The sequence below is a fragment of the Homarus americanus genome, unplaced genomic scaffold, assembly GCF_018991925.1.
Source record: "Homarus americanus isolate GMGI-L3 unplaced genomic scaffold, GMGI_Hamer_2.0 scaffold32929, whole genome shotgun sequence".
Classification (NCBI taxonomy): Eukaryota; Metazoa; Arthropoda; class Malacostraca; order Decapoda; family Nephropidae; genus Homarus; species Homarus americanus.
The window spans coordinates 6,284,972-6,303,804 of NW_024737097.1; the positions used below are offsets into that span (position 1 = coordinate 6,284,972).

At 42.1% G+C, this 18,833-nt stretch overlaps 1 protein-coding gene across 2 annotated transcripts; it reads left to right on the plus strand.

The window, feature by feature from the left end:
- Positions 1-3,300: 3,300 nt before the first annotated feature.
- On the plus strand, positions 3,301-16,484 carry LOC121873094. Of its 2 annotated transcripts, none has more exons than XM_042376404.1 (3): positions 3,301-3,453; positions 12,715-14,759; positions 15,886-16,484. In XM_042376404.1, the coding sequence occupies exons 2-3, from the start codon at positions 12,730-12,732 to the stop codon at positions 16,010-16,012; spliced, it is 2,157 nt and encodes a 718-aa protein (XP_042232338.1). In that variant the 5' UTR covers positions 3,301-3,453; positions 12,715-12,729; the 3' UTR covers positions 16,013-16,484. The 2 variants fall into 2 exon arrangements, with proteins under 2 accessions (XP_042232338.1, XP_042232339.1); XM_042376405.1 differs by lacking the exon at positions 3,301-3,453 and adding an exon at positions 3,616-3,788.
- The last annotated feature ends 2,349 nt before the right edge of the window (positions 16,485-18,833 follow it).

An 18,833-nucleotide genomic window follows, 5' to 3' on the forward strand; every position in this document is an offset into this window, starting at 1 on the left:
AAATTAATAAGTAATTACCATTGCAATAAACATAATTGCCAACTAGACATAATCCTGAAAGCTCTGTCCTCTTGTTCAACCTTATTACTGTACAACCCAGGTTGTACTGCTCCCCCATTATACTTATGTTATTAAATTCCACTCTAATTTATATGTATACAGTATGTGTATGTGTATGTATATATATATATATATATATATATATATATATATATATATATATATATATATATACATATGTGTATATAAGTATATGTATGTGTATATGTATGTATAAATAAATAAATAAAAAATAAAAAATAATAAATAATAAAATAAATAAATATTCAAGTGATAACCGTGGTAACATTATAAGATGTACTTATTACTACCATGCTATTGTACTATTCCAGATGATACTAAATGTTACATAGTACTTCCTTAAGATAAATGTATAGTATATGTCAGGTGCCTAAAAGAGAGCTCAGGTTCTCGACTGGCTCAGCCATGTTGATATTGTTATTATTATCCACTCTGTATCTATATTTTTCTGGCTAAATATACTGTTTCAATTCAATTCAATTCAATTCCTAAGCATACTATATATATATATATATATATATATATATATATATATATATATATATATATATATATATATATATATATATATATAATCAACGACCTCACCAGCAAGGAATCGAACCCTGGTGAGGTCGTTGATTATATGTTCAAAGTCCGCGTGTTATGTGGACTAAAATGAAAATATATATATATATATATATATATATATATATATATATATATATATATATATATATATATATATATATATATATATATATATACTACCACACACACACAAACACGCTCAGCTGGTTTAAGAGGATATAGTTGACACCCATGGTCTCGCCAGGTCTTCAGGGTCGCCGCCCTAGTGTCAGCTCCTCCCTCCCAGCAGCACATCAAGTGGATCACATGGCCCTCACTCTACCGTAACAAGTTCACCCTTCAGCGCCTTCCTCAGACGGTTCCTCCCTAAGAGTATGTTATCACCGGTGGGGACAACATGAGCTGTTACTCTGACATAAGTTGGTATTCTAAGATAACGTGACCCGGTACTCTGAAATAAGATGGTACTCTATGATAACACGACCTGGTACTCTAAGATAATATGACCTGTTACTCTGACATAACATGACCTGGTACTCAGACATAAGCTGGTACTCTAAGATAATATGACCTGGTACTCTAAGATAATATGATCTTATACTGTGATATAACATGACCTGAACTCTGACATAAGCTGGTACTCTAAGAAAACATGACCTGGTACTTTGATATGACATGACCTGGTACTCTCACATGACTTGGTACTCTCACATGACCTGGTACTTTGATATGACATGACTTGGTACTCTCACATGACTTGGTGCTCTCACATGACTTGATACTCTCATATGACCTGGTACTCTGATATGACATGAGTTGGTACTCTCACATTACCTGGTACTCTGACATGACATGACTTGGAACTCTCACATGACTTGGTACTCTCACATGGCTTGATACTCTTACATGACATGATTTGGTACTCTCACATGACCTGGTACTCTCACATGACTTGGTACTCGCACATTACTTGGTACTTTCACATGACCGGGTACTCTGATATGACATGACTTGGTACTTTCAAATGACTTGGTACTCTCACGTGACTTGGTGCTTTCACATGACTGCGTACTCTGATATGACATGACTTGGTACTCTCACATGACCTGGTACTCGCACATGACTTGGTACTCTTACATAACTTGGTACTCTCACATGACTTGGTACTCTGATATGACATGATTTGGTACTCTCACATCACCTGGTACTCTCACACGACTTGGTACTCTCACACGACCTGGTACTCTGATATGACATGACTTGGTACTCTCACACGACTTGGTACTCTCACATGACCTGGTACTCTCACATGACCTGATATTCTCACATGACCTGGTACTCTGATATGACATGACTTGGTACTCTCACATGACTTGGTACTGTCACTTGACCTGGTACTCTCACAGGACATGGTACTCTGATATGACATGACCTGGAACTCTCACATAACCTGGTACTCTCACATGACTTGGTACTCTCACATGACTTGGTACTCTCTCATGATTTGGTACTCTGATATGACATGACTTGGTAATCTCACATGACCTGATACTCTCACATGACCTGGTACTCACTGACACACCTTCACTACACCTCCACCTGTTCTTATGATGATGTGCCCATGATTTTGTTTCCAGGACTCAAAATTTGGTTAGCTTAATCAAGACGGATCACCAAAAAATTTACCCACCTCAGGTTTTTCATCTAAAGAGTAACCAATCTAAAGTGACACCTAACCTAACTTAATTCAACGTAACGCTAGTGTGACGTGCGTAACGTAACGTAACGTAACCTAACCTACCGTAACGTAACCTAATCTAACCTAACCTAACCTAACGCAAATGATTGACAAAAGAGAGAGAGAGAGAGAAAGAGAGAGAGACGCTATCCTAACGACCTAACTTTCAGTGAAAAAATTTTCGACCTGGTTCACGTGACAAAGTTCATTTTACCAGATTGTTTATAGGAATAGGTCCAACACAGCGAGCTAATTGTTCTGGGAGCATAGAAGAAAAAAAACATGTCACACTTGATTCTAGTGGTACAGCGTGACTCAAACATGCGTGGTGTTTCAGCGTAACTCAAACGTGAATGGTGTTTCAGCGCGATTCAAAAGTGCGTGGTTTTTCATATCAACCAACACACTCCAGACAAGGGCACTGGCATGATAGGGATAGATATTTTGTTTTTCTTAAAGCATTTGCAAGTGGGGGTAAGTAAAAGGACTTAAAGGAAGTTGGGAGAGGTGGGAGTTAGGTAAGGGACGCAAGGGAGTTGGGAAGGGGAGGAGGAGGAGGAGGAGGAGGGAACTTGAAGGGAAGGGTTGTGAAAAGGAGGAAGATGGCTGTGGGTGCTGCAGTAGTATGTAGTTTGTCATTCGATTTTTAACAGCATTGCTGGTCGTTGGCTGTGACGTCACGTAAGAGTCATGTTGTCTTGATAAAATGATTCGACATCGTCAGCAAGCGTTGAGGTAGAGTGTTGAGGTCATTACCCGATGATGACGACTCTCTCACACTCAGGAGGAGGAGGAGGAGGAGGAGTTACGGATGAGAGATAGGAGGGAAGCAAGGGAGCCCCCCCTCCCCCCCATGTCGCCGCTTCATCCAGAATGCTACAAGGCGGGGCGTCGAAGTGGGTCTGCCGTTCGCAAAGGTTGGGTCAGTGTGTTGCAGAGACCTGGCTGGCGAAGTTGTCAAGCGCGGGTGTTCCCTCTCTCTGTAGGCGAGACCCATCTAAAAGAGAATTCAGTTCACGTGAACACGAGAACGCTAACGGAGCTTCTGTGTACGGTTCCTTCAGGTGAGTACAAACATCTGGCGAGTGTAGTTAGTCCCCGTGAGACTAGCCAAGAGGTGCGTCTGTAGGAAACTGATGTTCTTTAGATTAATACTGATATCGGACTGACTCTAGCTTGCGTCATTACGTTTGATCGTTGCAAAACGATTGGCGAAGTCCTCTGGTGAGAACTCACAGTGACGATACTGTAGAGTTCTCATCTGTGAGGCCGTGGGAAGGAACGAAGTTGTTTTTTCCATCTTTTTCTTAGTATAGCCGCCTGCGCGTTTACTCAGTCTCCTGTCGCTAGCTGACTGTGGAGGTCTCGACTGTCGGTGGTCCAGTCTTTACACCTTCAGGTATGTGCTGAGACTTTGCCAGTATAACATAGATTGTTTACCTAGCAATAATTAGCATTGTCTTTCCCACATGTTAACAGTTTGGACTTGAAAAATACCTCATAATGAATCTCTCACTCACCTCTCCGGGAACTTTAATAATTATTATTTCACCTGCCGAAGTTTATTATTATCTTAGAAAAAATAACTTATTACCAGGTCTTAAAATCGCAGCAGCCTGCTGACAGAAGACCTAACAATGACGGTGAACTCGAGGTGTGTGACAGGTGAGCATGAGATGTGACAGGTGAACAGGAGGTGTGTGACAGGTGAACATGAGATGTGACAGGTGAACAGGAGGTGTGTGACAGGTGAACATGAGATGTGTGACAGGTGAACACGAGGTATGTGACAGGTGAACATGAGATGTGTGACAGGTGAACAGGAGGTGTGTGACAGGTGAACAGGAGGTTTGTGACAGGTGAACAGGAGGTTTGTGACAGGTGAACAGGAGGTTTGTGACAGGTGAACAGAGGTATGTAACAGGTGAATGAATTAGAAAACATGGTAAGAAGACGTAACCTTGCCGGATATGTTGACCTCAGGCATCTTGCAACATATTCTTTTTAATGTCTAACTTAAACCGGGATGAATTTTAGATATAGAAGTTTATGAAATTTAGAAAACATATCAAGAGTAGATATATTACACTCTACGGGTAGATTATGGACTTAGAAAACATTACAGAATATATACCGTACACCCAGTAGATAGACTCAGTACTTAAGAGTCAACGCGCAGGTAAATCATTAAATGAAAAAAGACACCAAAGACCCAATTTCACCTTCACCTGAGACAATACCTAAACTACTTCGTGTTTTTTCAAGACTTTAGGCCCATCAAGTTAATTGATGATCTTCAAGAAATCATTCAAAGTCAAAATTATATAATATTTTTGAAGTTATTGACTTTCTGTCTAGTTAGAAGCTCATCGGGTTAGTGTAGTCCTCTCACCTGATTACAGTTCTCTCAAGACATTCACCAACTTTCAGGTGCGTGGGAAGGTGTTCTGTTCTGAATGTGATAATTTGGAGTGTTCAGTTTGCGAGTTTCAGTTCAGGGGTGAGATTTTCAGATGGTAGCTTTATTATTATTATTATTATTATTATTATTATTAATATTATTATTATTATTATTATTATTATTATTATTATTATTATTATTATTATTATTATTATTATTATTATTATTATTATTATTATTATTATTATTATTATTATTATTAAGCAAAATAATCAACAAATGTCATTGATCTTATTTTTCATTTATTTAATTTCCCATTTTTCTTTTCTTACCGACACAGACAAGCTTGTAGATACCTACGTAGGCAGAGATAAACCTGTCACTTTGTCAAATAACCGACACAAACACACATCCACATTTCATATGCACGTTTATAGAGTACATATTACTGTAGTGTAAACAGAGAGAGAGAGCGAGAGAGAGAGAGAGAGAGAGAGAGAGAGAGAGAGAGAGAGAGAGAGAGAGAGAGAGTTATTCTTTATGTTTTCCTGAACTACTTACTGCCTTTGGTACAAAATATAGACTTCAGTGATGAAACAAAGTGATACGCAGTAGTGATAGTAGTCACGTTACCTCAACACTGACGACATACATCAACTCTATCCCTAATTATGATGTCACACAGTAAGCTCCATCTTAGGTTAATAACGTCATTCATTAGACTATCTCCGTATTTAACATCACACAAGTGGCTCTACCTTACACGAATGACGTCACATACACTTAGTTCCACCAGTTATATGACGCCAGATATTTAGCTCCACCCCTCGCATTTTACGTCACACGTTTGACTCCACCCCCCTGCAAGTCTGACGTCACACAGTTTGGTCCACCTTTGTATTTGACGTCACATAGTTAACGCCACCCACCCAACATTAAGACGCCTCCCCCCCCGACATTACCTGACTTTCATGCGTGACAAACAATTATTATCATTACTGAATTAAAGGAAAAACCTCTTAATGTGTTAAAGGAGAGATAGTCAGTTAGTGAGATCATAAATTACTTTGATGGAGGTTTATCTCTCACCTGTGTCTCAGTGTCTGGTCTTTTTGTCGGTTTATCTCAGTCTCTCTCAGTGTATCTCATTTCTCTCTCTCTCTGTCTCAGCTTATTTCTCCTTTCTCCCTCAGTGTATCTCGTCTTTCTCCTTCACTCAGTGTCTGTTATCTCTCTTTCTCAGTGTATCTCTCACCTGTCTCTCTTAACATCATTGAGCAGAGAGAGAAAGAGAGAGAGAGAGAGAGAGAGAGAGAGAGAGAGAGAGAGAGAGAGAGAGAGAGAGAGAGGAAAAAAAAATAGTAAAGGGAAAGGTTGTTGAGAGAAAGAAAATGATTGGAAATAGTAGGAAGAATAGAAGAGGAGGAAGATGAATAAAATGAGAAGCAGAAGGAGGAGGAGGAGGAGGAGGAGGAGGAGGAGGAAATAACCGAAATACAACCAGGAAATAACCGAACACAGGAACACAAAACAGGAAACAAGCACATTAACCGAACATTGGAACATTAAACAATAAACAAGAACACTATCCGAACATAAGAAACACAGACACTTAACAGGACACACGGACGGACACACACACTTTAACAAGACACTCAGACACTTAACAGGACACACGACAGTTAACAGGACACACGGAACACACACAAACCTTAACAGGACACAACAACACTTAACAGACACACACTTAACAGGACACACGGACAGTAACAGGAGGACACACGAACAGGACAGGAACACTAACAGGACACTAACAGGACACACTTAACAGGACACACACGAACACTAAGAAGACACACGAACACTTACCAGGACACACAGAACACTTAACAGGACACACGACACTTAACAGGACACACGGACATTAACAGGACACACAAACACTTAACAGGACACACGGACACTAAACAGGACACACGGACATAACAGGACACACAACATAACAGGGCACACGCAAACTTAACAGGACACATTCACACAAGACATTTAACAGGACACACACGACATAACAGGACACACGGACACTTAACAGGACACACGGACATAACAGGACACTGAACACTTAACAGGGCACGGACACTTAACAGGACACACGAACACTTAACAGGACACACACGAACACTTAGAAAGACACACGAACACTTACCAGGACACACGGACACTTAACAGGACCCACGAACACTTAACAGGACAAACAAGACACTTAACAGGACACACGACACTTAACATAACCAGGACACACAGCCAAACTTAACATGACACACGAACACTTACACCAGGACACACAGACCCTTGACAGGACTACACACGAACACTTAAGGAAGACGCCAGACACTTAACAGGACACACGGACATAACAGGACACGGACACTTAACCAGAACACGAACACTTAAGAAGACACACGAACACTTAACAGGACACACGGACCTTAACAGGACACTGGCGGACACTTAACAGGAAACACAGAAACACTTAAGAAGACACACAGAACACTTAACAGGACACACGGACACTTAACAGGACACAGAAACACGAACACTCAGGAACATAACAGGACACAAGACATATTTCTGGACACTCGAACACTTAACAGGACACTCAGACATAACAGGGACACACGAACACTCCCAATAACAGGACACACGGACACTTAACAGGACACACAGACACTTAACACTTAACAGGACACACAGACATAACAGGACACACAGACATGACAGGACACACACGACACTTAAGAAGACTGCTCAGACATAATAGGACTCACGGACGCCCAACAGGACACACACAGACACTTAGAAGACACTCAACACTTAACAAGATAAACGGACATAACAGGACACACGAACACTTAAGAGGACACACAGACCCTAAACAGGACACACGGACACTTAACAGGACACACACTTAACACTTAACACGACACACAACATAACTGACACTTAACAGGACACAGGGACACTTAACAGGACACACGGACACTTTGAATATGATTATTTCGACACTTAACAGGACACTCGAACACTTAACAGGACACACGAACACACACGAACACTTAACAGGAACGAACACTTAACATAACAGGACACACAGAACACTTAACAGGACACACAGACCCTTGACAGGACACACACGAACACTTAAGAACATCAGACACTTAACAGGACTCACGGACACTTAACAGGACACACACGAACACTTAAGAGACACTCCTCGAACACTTAACAGGACAAACGGACATAACTTAACAGGACACACGAACTTAACAGGACACACAGAGGACACACAGACCCTAAACAGGACATAGGACACCTAAACATAACAGGACCACGGACCCTTAACAGGACACACACTTATGAGGACACACGAACATAACACGACACACGAACACTTAACAGGACACTTAACAGGAGGACACACAGGACACACGGACACTTAACAGGACACCTGAACAGGACACACGGACGGACACTTGAACACTTAAGGACACACGAACACTTAACAGGACACACGGACACTTAACAGGACACACGAACACAGGACAATAATGGACACCTAACAGGACACACGGGACACACGAACCCTTACAGGACACACGAACACTTAAACACACTTAACAGGACACTTAAGGACACACACGAACACACTCAGACACTTAACAGGACACACAGACACTTAACAGGACACACACACAAGAGGACACACGAACACTTAAGAGGACACACGAGCATAACACTTTACAGGACACACAGAAACCTTAACAGGACACACAGACATAACAGGAACCAGGGACACTTTAACAGGTCACTGGACCTTGTGGACACACGAACACTTAACAGGACACACGGACACTTAACAGGACACACGAACACTTAACACTTTACAGGACACACGAACACTTAACAGGACACTCCAGACACTTAACAGGACACACGAACACTTAACAGGACACACGGACACTTAACAGGACACACGGACACTTAACAGGACACACGAACAGGACACACAGACACTTACACTTTGGACACACGAACACTTTACAGGACACACAGACACTTAACAGGACACACAGACAACAGGACACACGAACACTTAACAGGACACATAACACTTAACAGGACACACAGACATAACAGGACACACGAACATTAACACTTTACAGGACACACGAACCCTTAACAGGACACACGGAACACTTAACAGGACACACGAACACTTAACACTTTACAGGACACACAGACCCTTAACAGGACACACAGACCCTTAACAGGACACACGAACACTTAACAGGACACATGAACCCTTAACAGGACACACGAACAGACACACACGAACCCTTAACAGGACACACACCCTAACAGGACACACAGACACTTAACAGGACACAGAACATAACAGGACACATGAAGAACATTACACGAACACTAACAGGACACACGGACACTTAAGAAGACATAAGAACATTAACAGGACACACGGACACTTACAGAACACACGAACATAGAACACTCGAACACTTAACAGGACACACGGACAATTACAGGACACACGAACACTTAACAGGACACACAACCCTTGACGGACACACTTAAGAAGACACTTAACAGGACACACGGACAACAACAGGACACACGAACACTTAACACTCTGAACACTTAATAGACACACGGACACTAATTTAACAGGACACTCGAACAATATGACACACGGACACTTAACAGGACACACACGGACATCTTAACAGGGAACACTTAAGAACACACACACACAGAACACTTAACAGGACACACGGACACTTGAGAGGACAATAATGAACACTTTAACACCTTTACAGGAGACACGAAACCTTAACAGGACACACGAACACTTAACAGGAACCAGGGACACTTAACAGGTCACATGGACACTTCAACAGGACACTTAACACTTTGGACTATGACACAACCTTTAACAGGACACACACACTTAACAGGACACACGAACACTTAACAGGACACACGGACACAGGACACACTCCACTTAACAGGACACACGAACACTTAACAGGACACACGAACACACACACTTTACAGGATTAACACGGACACTTAACAGGACACACGACACTTAACAGGACACACGGACCCTTGAACAACAGGACACACGAACACTTAACAGGACACACGAACAATAACAACAGGACACACGGACACACTTAACCCCAACAGACACACTTAACAGACACATGAACCCCTTAACAGGACACACTTAACAGGACACACGAACAGGACACGAACAGGACACACGAACACTAACAGGACACACGGACACAGGACACACCAGAGCACTAAGAAGACACACGAACTTAACAGGACACACGGACACACGACACTTAACAGGAACACGGACATTTAACAGGACACACGGACACTTAAATAGGACACACGGACACTTAACAAGACACTTGACACTTAAGAGGACAATAACACTGAACACTTACAGACACAGAAACCTTAACAGGACACACGGCAGGACACACTTAAGAGGGACACAACAAGAAACACGAACACTTAACAGGACACACGGACAACAGGACACAAACATAACACTTTACCAGGACACACGAACATAACAGGACACACGAACACTTAACAGGACACACGGACATAACAGACACTTAACAGGACACACGGACACACGAACACTTAACACTTAACACACACGGACACAGGACACACGAACACTTAACAAGGACACACGAACACTTAACCGGGACACGCAGACAACAGGACACACGAACACTTAACAGGACACACAGACACTTTAGGTTACACAGCAGACCACTTAACAGGACACGAACATAACAGGACATAACACTTTACAGGACACACAGACCCTTAACAGGACACACAGACCCTTATAACAGGACACATAGACCATAACTGACACACAGACACTTAACAGGACACACAGACCCTTAACAGGACACACAGACCATTAACAGGACATAGACCCAAAGGACACTTAACAGGACACACACACTTAAGGACAAAAGAACACTTAACAGGACACCCAATTTAACAGGACACACGGACATAACAGGACACGGACCTTAAAACAGGACGCCCAGGGGCACGGACATTTAACAGGACACACAACATAACACTTAACAGGACGGACACTTAACAGGACACACGGACGGACACACGAACACTTAAGAGGACACACGGACATAAAGAGGACACACACACGGACACTTAACAGGACACACGGACACTTAACAGGACACTACGAAGACATAACGGGACACACGGACATAACAGGACACACGACACTTAAGGACACACGGACCTTAACAGGACACACGGACACTTAAGAGGACACACAGGACACACGGACACGGGACATAGACACTTAACAGGACACCCAAACACTTAACAGGACACCCAAACACTAACAGGACACACGGACAAACACTTAACAGGACACACGGACAACAGGACACGGACATAACAGGACACACACAATGGACACTTAACAGGACACAACAGGACACACGGACATAAGGACACTTAACAGGACACACGGACACTTAACAGGACACACGGAACAAGAGGACACACGGACATAACAGGACACACGGGACACCAAAAAGACACTTAACAGGACACACGGACACTTAACAGGACACACGGACACTTAACAGGACACTTAACAGGACACACGACACTTAACAGGACACACGAACACTAACACTTAACAGGACACACGACCAGAACACTTAACAGGACACACGGACACACGGACATAACAGGACACACAAGACACTTAACACTTAACAGGACACACATAACAGACACACCGGAGCCGCTTGACAGGACACACACGAACACTTATGAAGACACTCGAACACTTAACAGGACACACGGACACTTAACAGGACACACTTGACACACACACATAACAGGACACTCAGACATAACAGGACACACGGACATGACAGGACACATTAATAATGAACACTTAAGACATTAACAGGACACTCAGACACTTGACAGGACACACGGACATAACAGGACACACAGAACCCTTAACAGGACACACGGACTCTTAACAGGACACACGAACACTTAACAGGACACACGACCCCTTAACAGGACACACGAACACTTTAGAAGGCACACGAACACTTAACAGGACACACGGACACTTAAGAAGACACACGAACACTTAACAGGACACACGGGCACTTAACAGGACACACGAACACTTAACAAGACACACGGACACTTAACAGGCCACACGAACACTTAACAGGACACACGGACACTTAACAGGACACACGGACACTTAACAGGATACACGGACACTTAACAGGACACACGGACATTTAACAGCTTTCATGGGAGACTAACCGGAAACACAAAGACAGTTTACGTTTCCGGTTCAGCGGCGAGAAACACGTGAAGTAACGCAATCGGATACATCCTCCCGTCGGAACCTGCACTGTAATTTACTGATTGAGAGATAATTTATGTCCAGTAATGTCAACGTTTAGTAATCCTAGACGAGCGTGACGGGGTGGATGATGTACTGTAATACACGAGCCCGACAGATGAGATGAGCTTCAGGTGTCGGATTCGTTGTGATTTTACTGGTTGATTAGGTATAAGGTCCACGGCGAGAATGTGAGAGGCAGTGGGGTAAGAGAGAGAGAGAAAGAGAGAGAGAGAGAAAGAGAGAGAGAGAGAGAGAGAGAGAGAGAGAGAGAGAGAGAGAGAGTTGAGAGAGAGAGAGAGCTTAGTTGTCCATTTACCGGACATTAAGCACAGCCTTTGCCAAATTATCAAGTGTAGTCAGCCTATCCTCATTCCTTCATTACAGATCCCCCTCACCACCATGGACACCCTGACGGAGACCTTCCTCTTCGTTATCGTTCTCCTGACGCTGACGACTAGCACATCGTCCAAGACCATCGACGGCGACCCACAGTCACTTTCGGCCCCTGAACCTAAACAGGAAGGGCAGCTGGCAGGTCTCTTGAGGAATATTATGAGCGGCTCAGAAAGTGAACATGCAATTGGTTTTCTTACAAAATTTCTTGGTAGCTCAGAAAATGAATATCATATGGAGTTTATTAAAGGTCTTTTGAATAATTCAGATAACGGGCAACCGATGAATCTTCTGAAAAGTCTTTTTGAAACGTTGGGTTCAGATGCAGTCGGTGTGGGAGGTGTTGGCTCTCTCCTCTTACCATCACTTCTACAACAGCTGCTAATAGACGAGAAGTTGACGACTGCGATATCAGACAGTCTGGGAGTGAAGGAAGACTTCATGAAGCCTTTGGTCAGGATCATCAAGGAGATGAATAAGCTAAGCGCTAGGCAGACGTCGAGTTCTAAGAAAACTAGTTTTAATGGTAAGATTTCTAAGACTTCCAACGATGCCGTTAACATAATTGACAACACGATTGAAGACCCTCAGCCGGCAGAGGATGACATCAAAGTTGCTCAACCTCTTATAAACGAACAGTTCCTGGAGCTGGCTAAAGATATCTTTGAAGAGGAATTTGGCAGCTTAGGTTCCCTTCTCATTTCCTCGAACACGGAGAATCCAGATAGTATATTGGCAGATTTCAACGCTACCTCCTCCAGCGTGTGGATGATGATCAAGTCCACGTGGCAGCGGATTTTGGCTTACGTCGAAGAAGAGAACTCCTTGACGTACTTCATGCAGCTGACACCAGTGAGGATCGCTGACCGAATTCTGAGTCTCGGCGATGACGTCAACCTCATGAACTTCTTAGCGAAGAAATTGGATCCACAATTCGCCATGTTTCTGGCGACTGAGATCGACCCGTACCTCGGTCCTCTGAGAGATTATAATAGCTTCTACAATTTCACGAAAGACTACGGCCTCAACGGCGTCTTGGACTACTTTAGGTCAGATAGCTTTACCTTCACGATGAACACATTATCACGTCTCGTCCAAGCTTACCTAGAGAATAAGATTTCCGGTGACCTCGTAAACCAGTACATTGAATTTATTTCTTTCAATAATACAGAACTTCATAATTTCTACAAGTCTTTCATGAAAACCCAAAATCAAAACTTCACGACGGACGAGGCCGGCAGTACGCAGCGCTTCAAGAGGAACGTGTTGGAGCACATCGCCAGCAGCTTTAAATTTGGCGACCTCATGTTCGAGGAACCCGAGCCACAGCCTGACGAGTTCCAGTCGAAAACTTTAGATGTCGATGACCACCAGTCAGCAGACTCTGAAGAGTATAATGATAGGGAAGACCTAGATGATGACAAGCAAATTTTGTCTCGAGACGGAGGCTACAACGGCTACGGGGATTACAACAGCTATGATGTCGCCTCCTACAAGAGCTCTGGCTACGGCGGCGGTGGAGGCTACGGTGGCGGTGGTAGCGGCGGCGGCAGCTATGGTGTAGGCTACATGAGCACACTGGACCCATATGTAGTGCTGGGAGCGCTGGCACTAGGCACCCTCCTGGGCTTCTTACTTTTCCGACTCATCAACGGGACGAGGAACGGGAGGCGAGACATCGGGGACGGGTCTCTGTCACTCTGGCTCTCTGACTTGCCTGACAAAGTCTTACCCTGGGGCACCAGCGTCGAGCGCATGAAGCGAGACGCCCACAACTTCAACAAGACGGGGGAGGAGGAGTTCTCCCTGCCAGACTCACTACGGGGCGACGTCTGGTCTTCTGATCCTCTGGTCGGCGACAATCTTCTGGCCGACGAACTTGAGGAAGACGACATCGCGGACCAGCTGAACCACCTGTGGAGGGTGTTCCAGGAAACGAGTTCACCTGCCTGTGTACACTCTCACCTGTGTGGTGTTGTGGCCAACAGCACAGCCGAGCAACTCACTGGGAGGGACTCCAGTATGGCCCTGCTCATGTGAGTAATGACTCTGTGTGTTGCTGATACTAAACTGTATCACATGATTTCACAGTCACTTGGCTGTGACTGGTTAATTGTAAATTATCTAGGTGAATAACCATGAATGTATGAATTAACAAAGATAACGTAGTAAATAAAAAACGAAATGAATAAGTATACAGTTACACGCAGTACATGATAAGTAAATAATGAATAAATGCACAAATAAGTAAATTACACAAGCTTATAGCATATCTGATTCATACCACTACTACTACTACTACAACTACTACTACTACTACTTTTATTTTTAACGTGGCCTCCAGCCTCCCCCAATAGCCACACCTTCGCCTCCATTTTATTACCTTAATATTAAATATCCTAATACATAAGTAGCTACCCTATCTGTGTTGAGTTAGTTGAGCCCCCGGCTACTACTAATACTACTTTTTTTCTTTTTTTTTTTTCAAAAGGCCTCCAGCCTCCCCCAATAACGACACCTTCGCCGCCATTTTATTACCTTAAAATTAACTATCCCAATACATAAGTAGGTACCCTGGCTGTGTTGAGTTAATACTACTACTACTACTAGTACTACTACTACTACTACTACTACCACTACTACAATGGCCTTCAGCCTTCCCCAATAGCCACACCTTCGCCGCCATTTTATTACCTTAAAATTAACTACTACAACAATTACTACTACAATTACTACTACTACTGCTACTACTACAACCACTACTACTACATTACCGTAGTCACACTGACCTAGTTAATTTTAATTAATAGATTTACTTGTCTTTACAAAGTCACTTCCTTAGATTCTATGTAGTTATCATATAATTAACTTTTCCTGCATAGTTATCAGGTATTATTTTACTAATTAACATTTATCTTTAGTGCTTTCTTTTCACTTTATCTACTCTCTCTTTTAAGCTTTAATCAATACGTCATCAAAATTATTGTGTTAAATTTTATAACGTTATCATATATTATGACGTCATCAAGTATTGTACCGTCGTGAAATATTGAGACGTTATCAAGTATTGTGACGTCATCAAGAATATTGTGACGTCATCAAGAATATTGTGACGTCATCAAGAATATTGTGATGTCGTCATTTATTATTCTTTTCCCACAGGGCGTCAATCAGCAACATGATGGGTGTGATCAGGTCGGGTCAGTTGGTGGACCACGTGACCAACACATTGGTGGTGGGTAACCCTTACACCTGCCCGAGTCCCACTGGCTGTCACCACTTGCTGTAGCTGACACCACTAGCTACTACCACCACTTGTAGCTGGTAACACTATCTACCACCATGACCTACCACTATCACTACTTATTGGAGCTGACAACACTAGCTACTACCATCACTTTTAGCTGATAACACTATCTACCACCACTACCTACCACTATCACCACTTGTTGGAGCTGACAACACTAATTACCACCCCAACAGCTATCACCATTCTCTTATTACCACCATCACCTATCATTACCACCTGTTGAATTTGGCAGTACTAATTTTCACCACTATTTGCTGTAACTAGCTATTACCATCAATAATTGTAGTTACCATTATTATCTGCCACTACTTGCTGTTGTTTACATTACTAGTTACCACTAACACTTATAGGTACCACCATAACCTACTGATATTGTCACCACTAACCACCACCACTACCTGCTGGGGCCACCACCATCACCACCACTACCCGCTGGGGCCACCACCATCACCACCACCACTACCCGCTGGGGCCACCACCATCACCACCACCACTACCCGCTGGGGCCACCACCATCACCACAACTTACTGTTACTACCACCACCTACTACAGCTACCACCACCAACCATGTATTAGACGTACACTTGTTGAGAAACATTGAGGGTGTCAGGAAGAAGAAGAAGAAGAAAAGGTAATGAAAATGACGAAAGCGATGAAGAAGATAAAGAAGAAGCAAAAATAATAATAATAATAAGAAGAAATTTTAAAATATAAATAACTAAAATAGAAGATAATAAAAAATAAATAAACGATAATGATAATGACAAACAATAATAAAAAACGATAAAAATAGCGTATAAGAAAAAAAAGCCTTACAGAAACAACTTTAAGTCATAATAAAAAATAAATATAATCATCACTAACATTATAAGTCTCACAGAACATTATCAACAAAGTATTATTAGTAGTTATATAGCAATAGTTTTAAGTACTCAGTCCCACCTTCCTCTCCTTTGTCCAGATTATAATGTTACTTTGGGCAACGTAGGTGACTGTAACTAATAGAACTTGATCAAATTTCCCTGACAGTAGGAGAAATTGTATCATGTTTCCTTAGTGATTAAAAAGTGTGTGTGTGTGTGTGTGTGTGTGTGTGTGTGTGTGTGTGTGTGTGGTGTAGGACACTTTACTAATGTGGGATTTTCTTGACTTATTGGTTTTCTTCAGTGGGTCTTATTACTATTTATAAGTATATATAACTTGTAGTAAATAAATTATATTATGTTACCATGTCTCTTTTACTTCCTCGGTCTTATTTAATTTATTTTTACTCATTTTACACATTTACCGATTTACACATTCACACATTTATACATTTACACATTTTGCACATTTAAACATTTACACATTTTACACAGTTTACACATTTATACATTTTTACACATGAAATATGTGTTCCAGGAATTGAGTCATCAGTATAATACATATTCTTTCCTCGCATAACTTAATGTGATGTAATGAGCTAAATATTGGTTGAAACTCAGTCATTCAATAAAATAATTTGTACTCTACTCCTAAAGCTGTATTTTGTTGAGGCCAAAAAGCAAGTAACAGACCCATGAAGGAAGAACACAACGCCCAAAGTAAGAGGGTTAATGTGAATGACAATCTTAACTAATTAAAAACTTTTTTTGAGATCGTTATGCATACACACACACACACACACACACACAGAGGGTGTATACATACTGTATAAGTCCTCACCACAGACAGAAAGATAAGCACACACACACACACATACACACCATCTGTGAGGGAACTACTACACCACATGAGGTCCCTCCTAAGACCATCTGGGAGGGAGTTACTACGTGTTTGCTGTTCAACACCTACATTAATCTGTATGTTCACTGTATGTTCCTTTACCTTTCTCTAATGAAGTCTTTTGTTAAACCACCAATGTGTGTAATAAGTCATTTATGTCCAATGTATATTTTCAGCCTTCGGGCTGCAGAACTTTTTCAATAAACCGTTAATTATTATTATTCTTATTACGCAAACACACACATACACAGGGTGTATACACTGTAAAACTCCTCACCACAAACAGAAAACACACACTCAAACACGCACACACACACACACAACACACACACACACACACACACACAACACACACACACACACACACACACACACACGTAGACAAAAGCCGTACAAAATTAAGTCAATACGGAACTGATTCCGGCATCCTCAAGGTGTGGTACAGAGTGTTCAGTCTCCTCACATACGAGACACGTAACCCAGTTCGGTGTTGTTTACACTTTTCTTTGTTGATCTTTAACTGTCATTAGTGGCGGATTATCTTGTTAGAGGAAAATTTTCATCAATTCTCGCCACTTGTGTTTTTAATAGTTTGATGGACTATTTCTGCTTTAGGAAGAATATTGATAAGTTTCCTTCTGTTTTAGAAATCTTGATGATGTCAAATATATTGAAAAGAGTTAATATTACAAATGCTTTGAAACACTGTAAGAACGCTAACAGTACAAGCTTTATTATTGTCTTTCGACTGAACGAAAGATAAAGCCATGCAACGGTGAACATCGGTGCTAAAACGCCAAATACTAGAGACAACAAAAGTTGTAATTGTTTTGGAGTTGTTTATAACTTCAAAGCAATATAATAATGGTCTGGACAAAGATGCGAACATATCTGATCATCAGGGAGACAACTGAAAAATTCAGACGATTGTTTGTCGTCAGGGAGGGAAAATTGCAGAAAAATAATTTGGTAGTGTAACGGACTGCAAGAGGTGAGCCGGCGTGGACCTAAACACTCACACACTTCTCCCCCAGG

Coding starts and splice junctions, on each gene's coding strand:
- LOC121873094 (XM_042376404.1), top strand. CDS start 12,730: ATGGACACCCTGACGGAGACCTTCCTCTTCGTTATCGTTCTCCTGACG. Junction 14,760..15,885: donor TCCAGTATGGCCCTGCTCAT/GTGAGTAATGAC, acceptor CTTTTCCCACAG/GGCGTCAATCAGCAACATGA.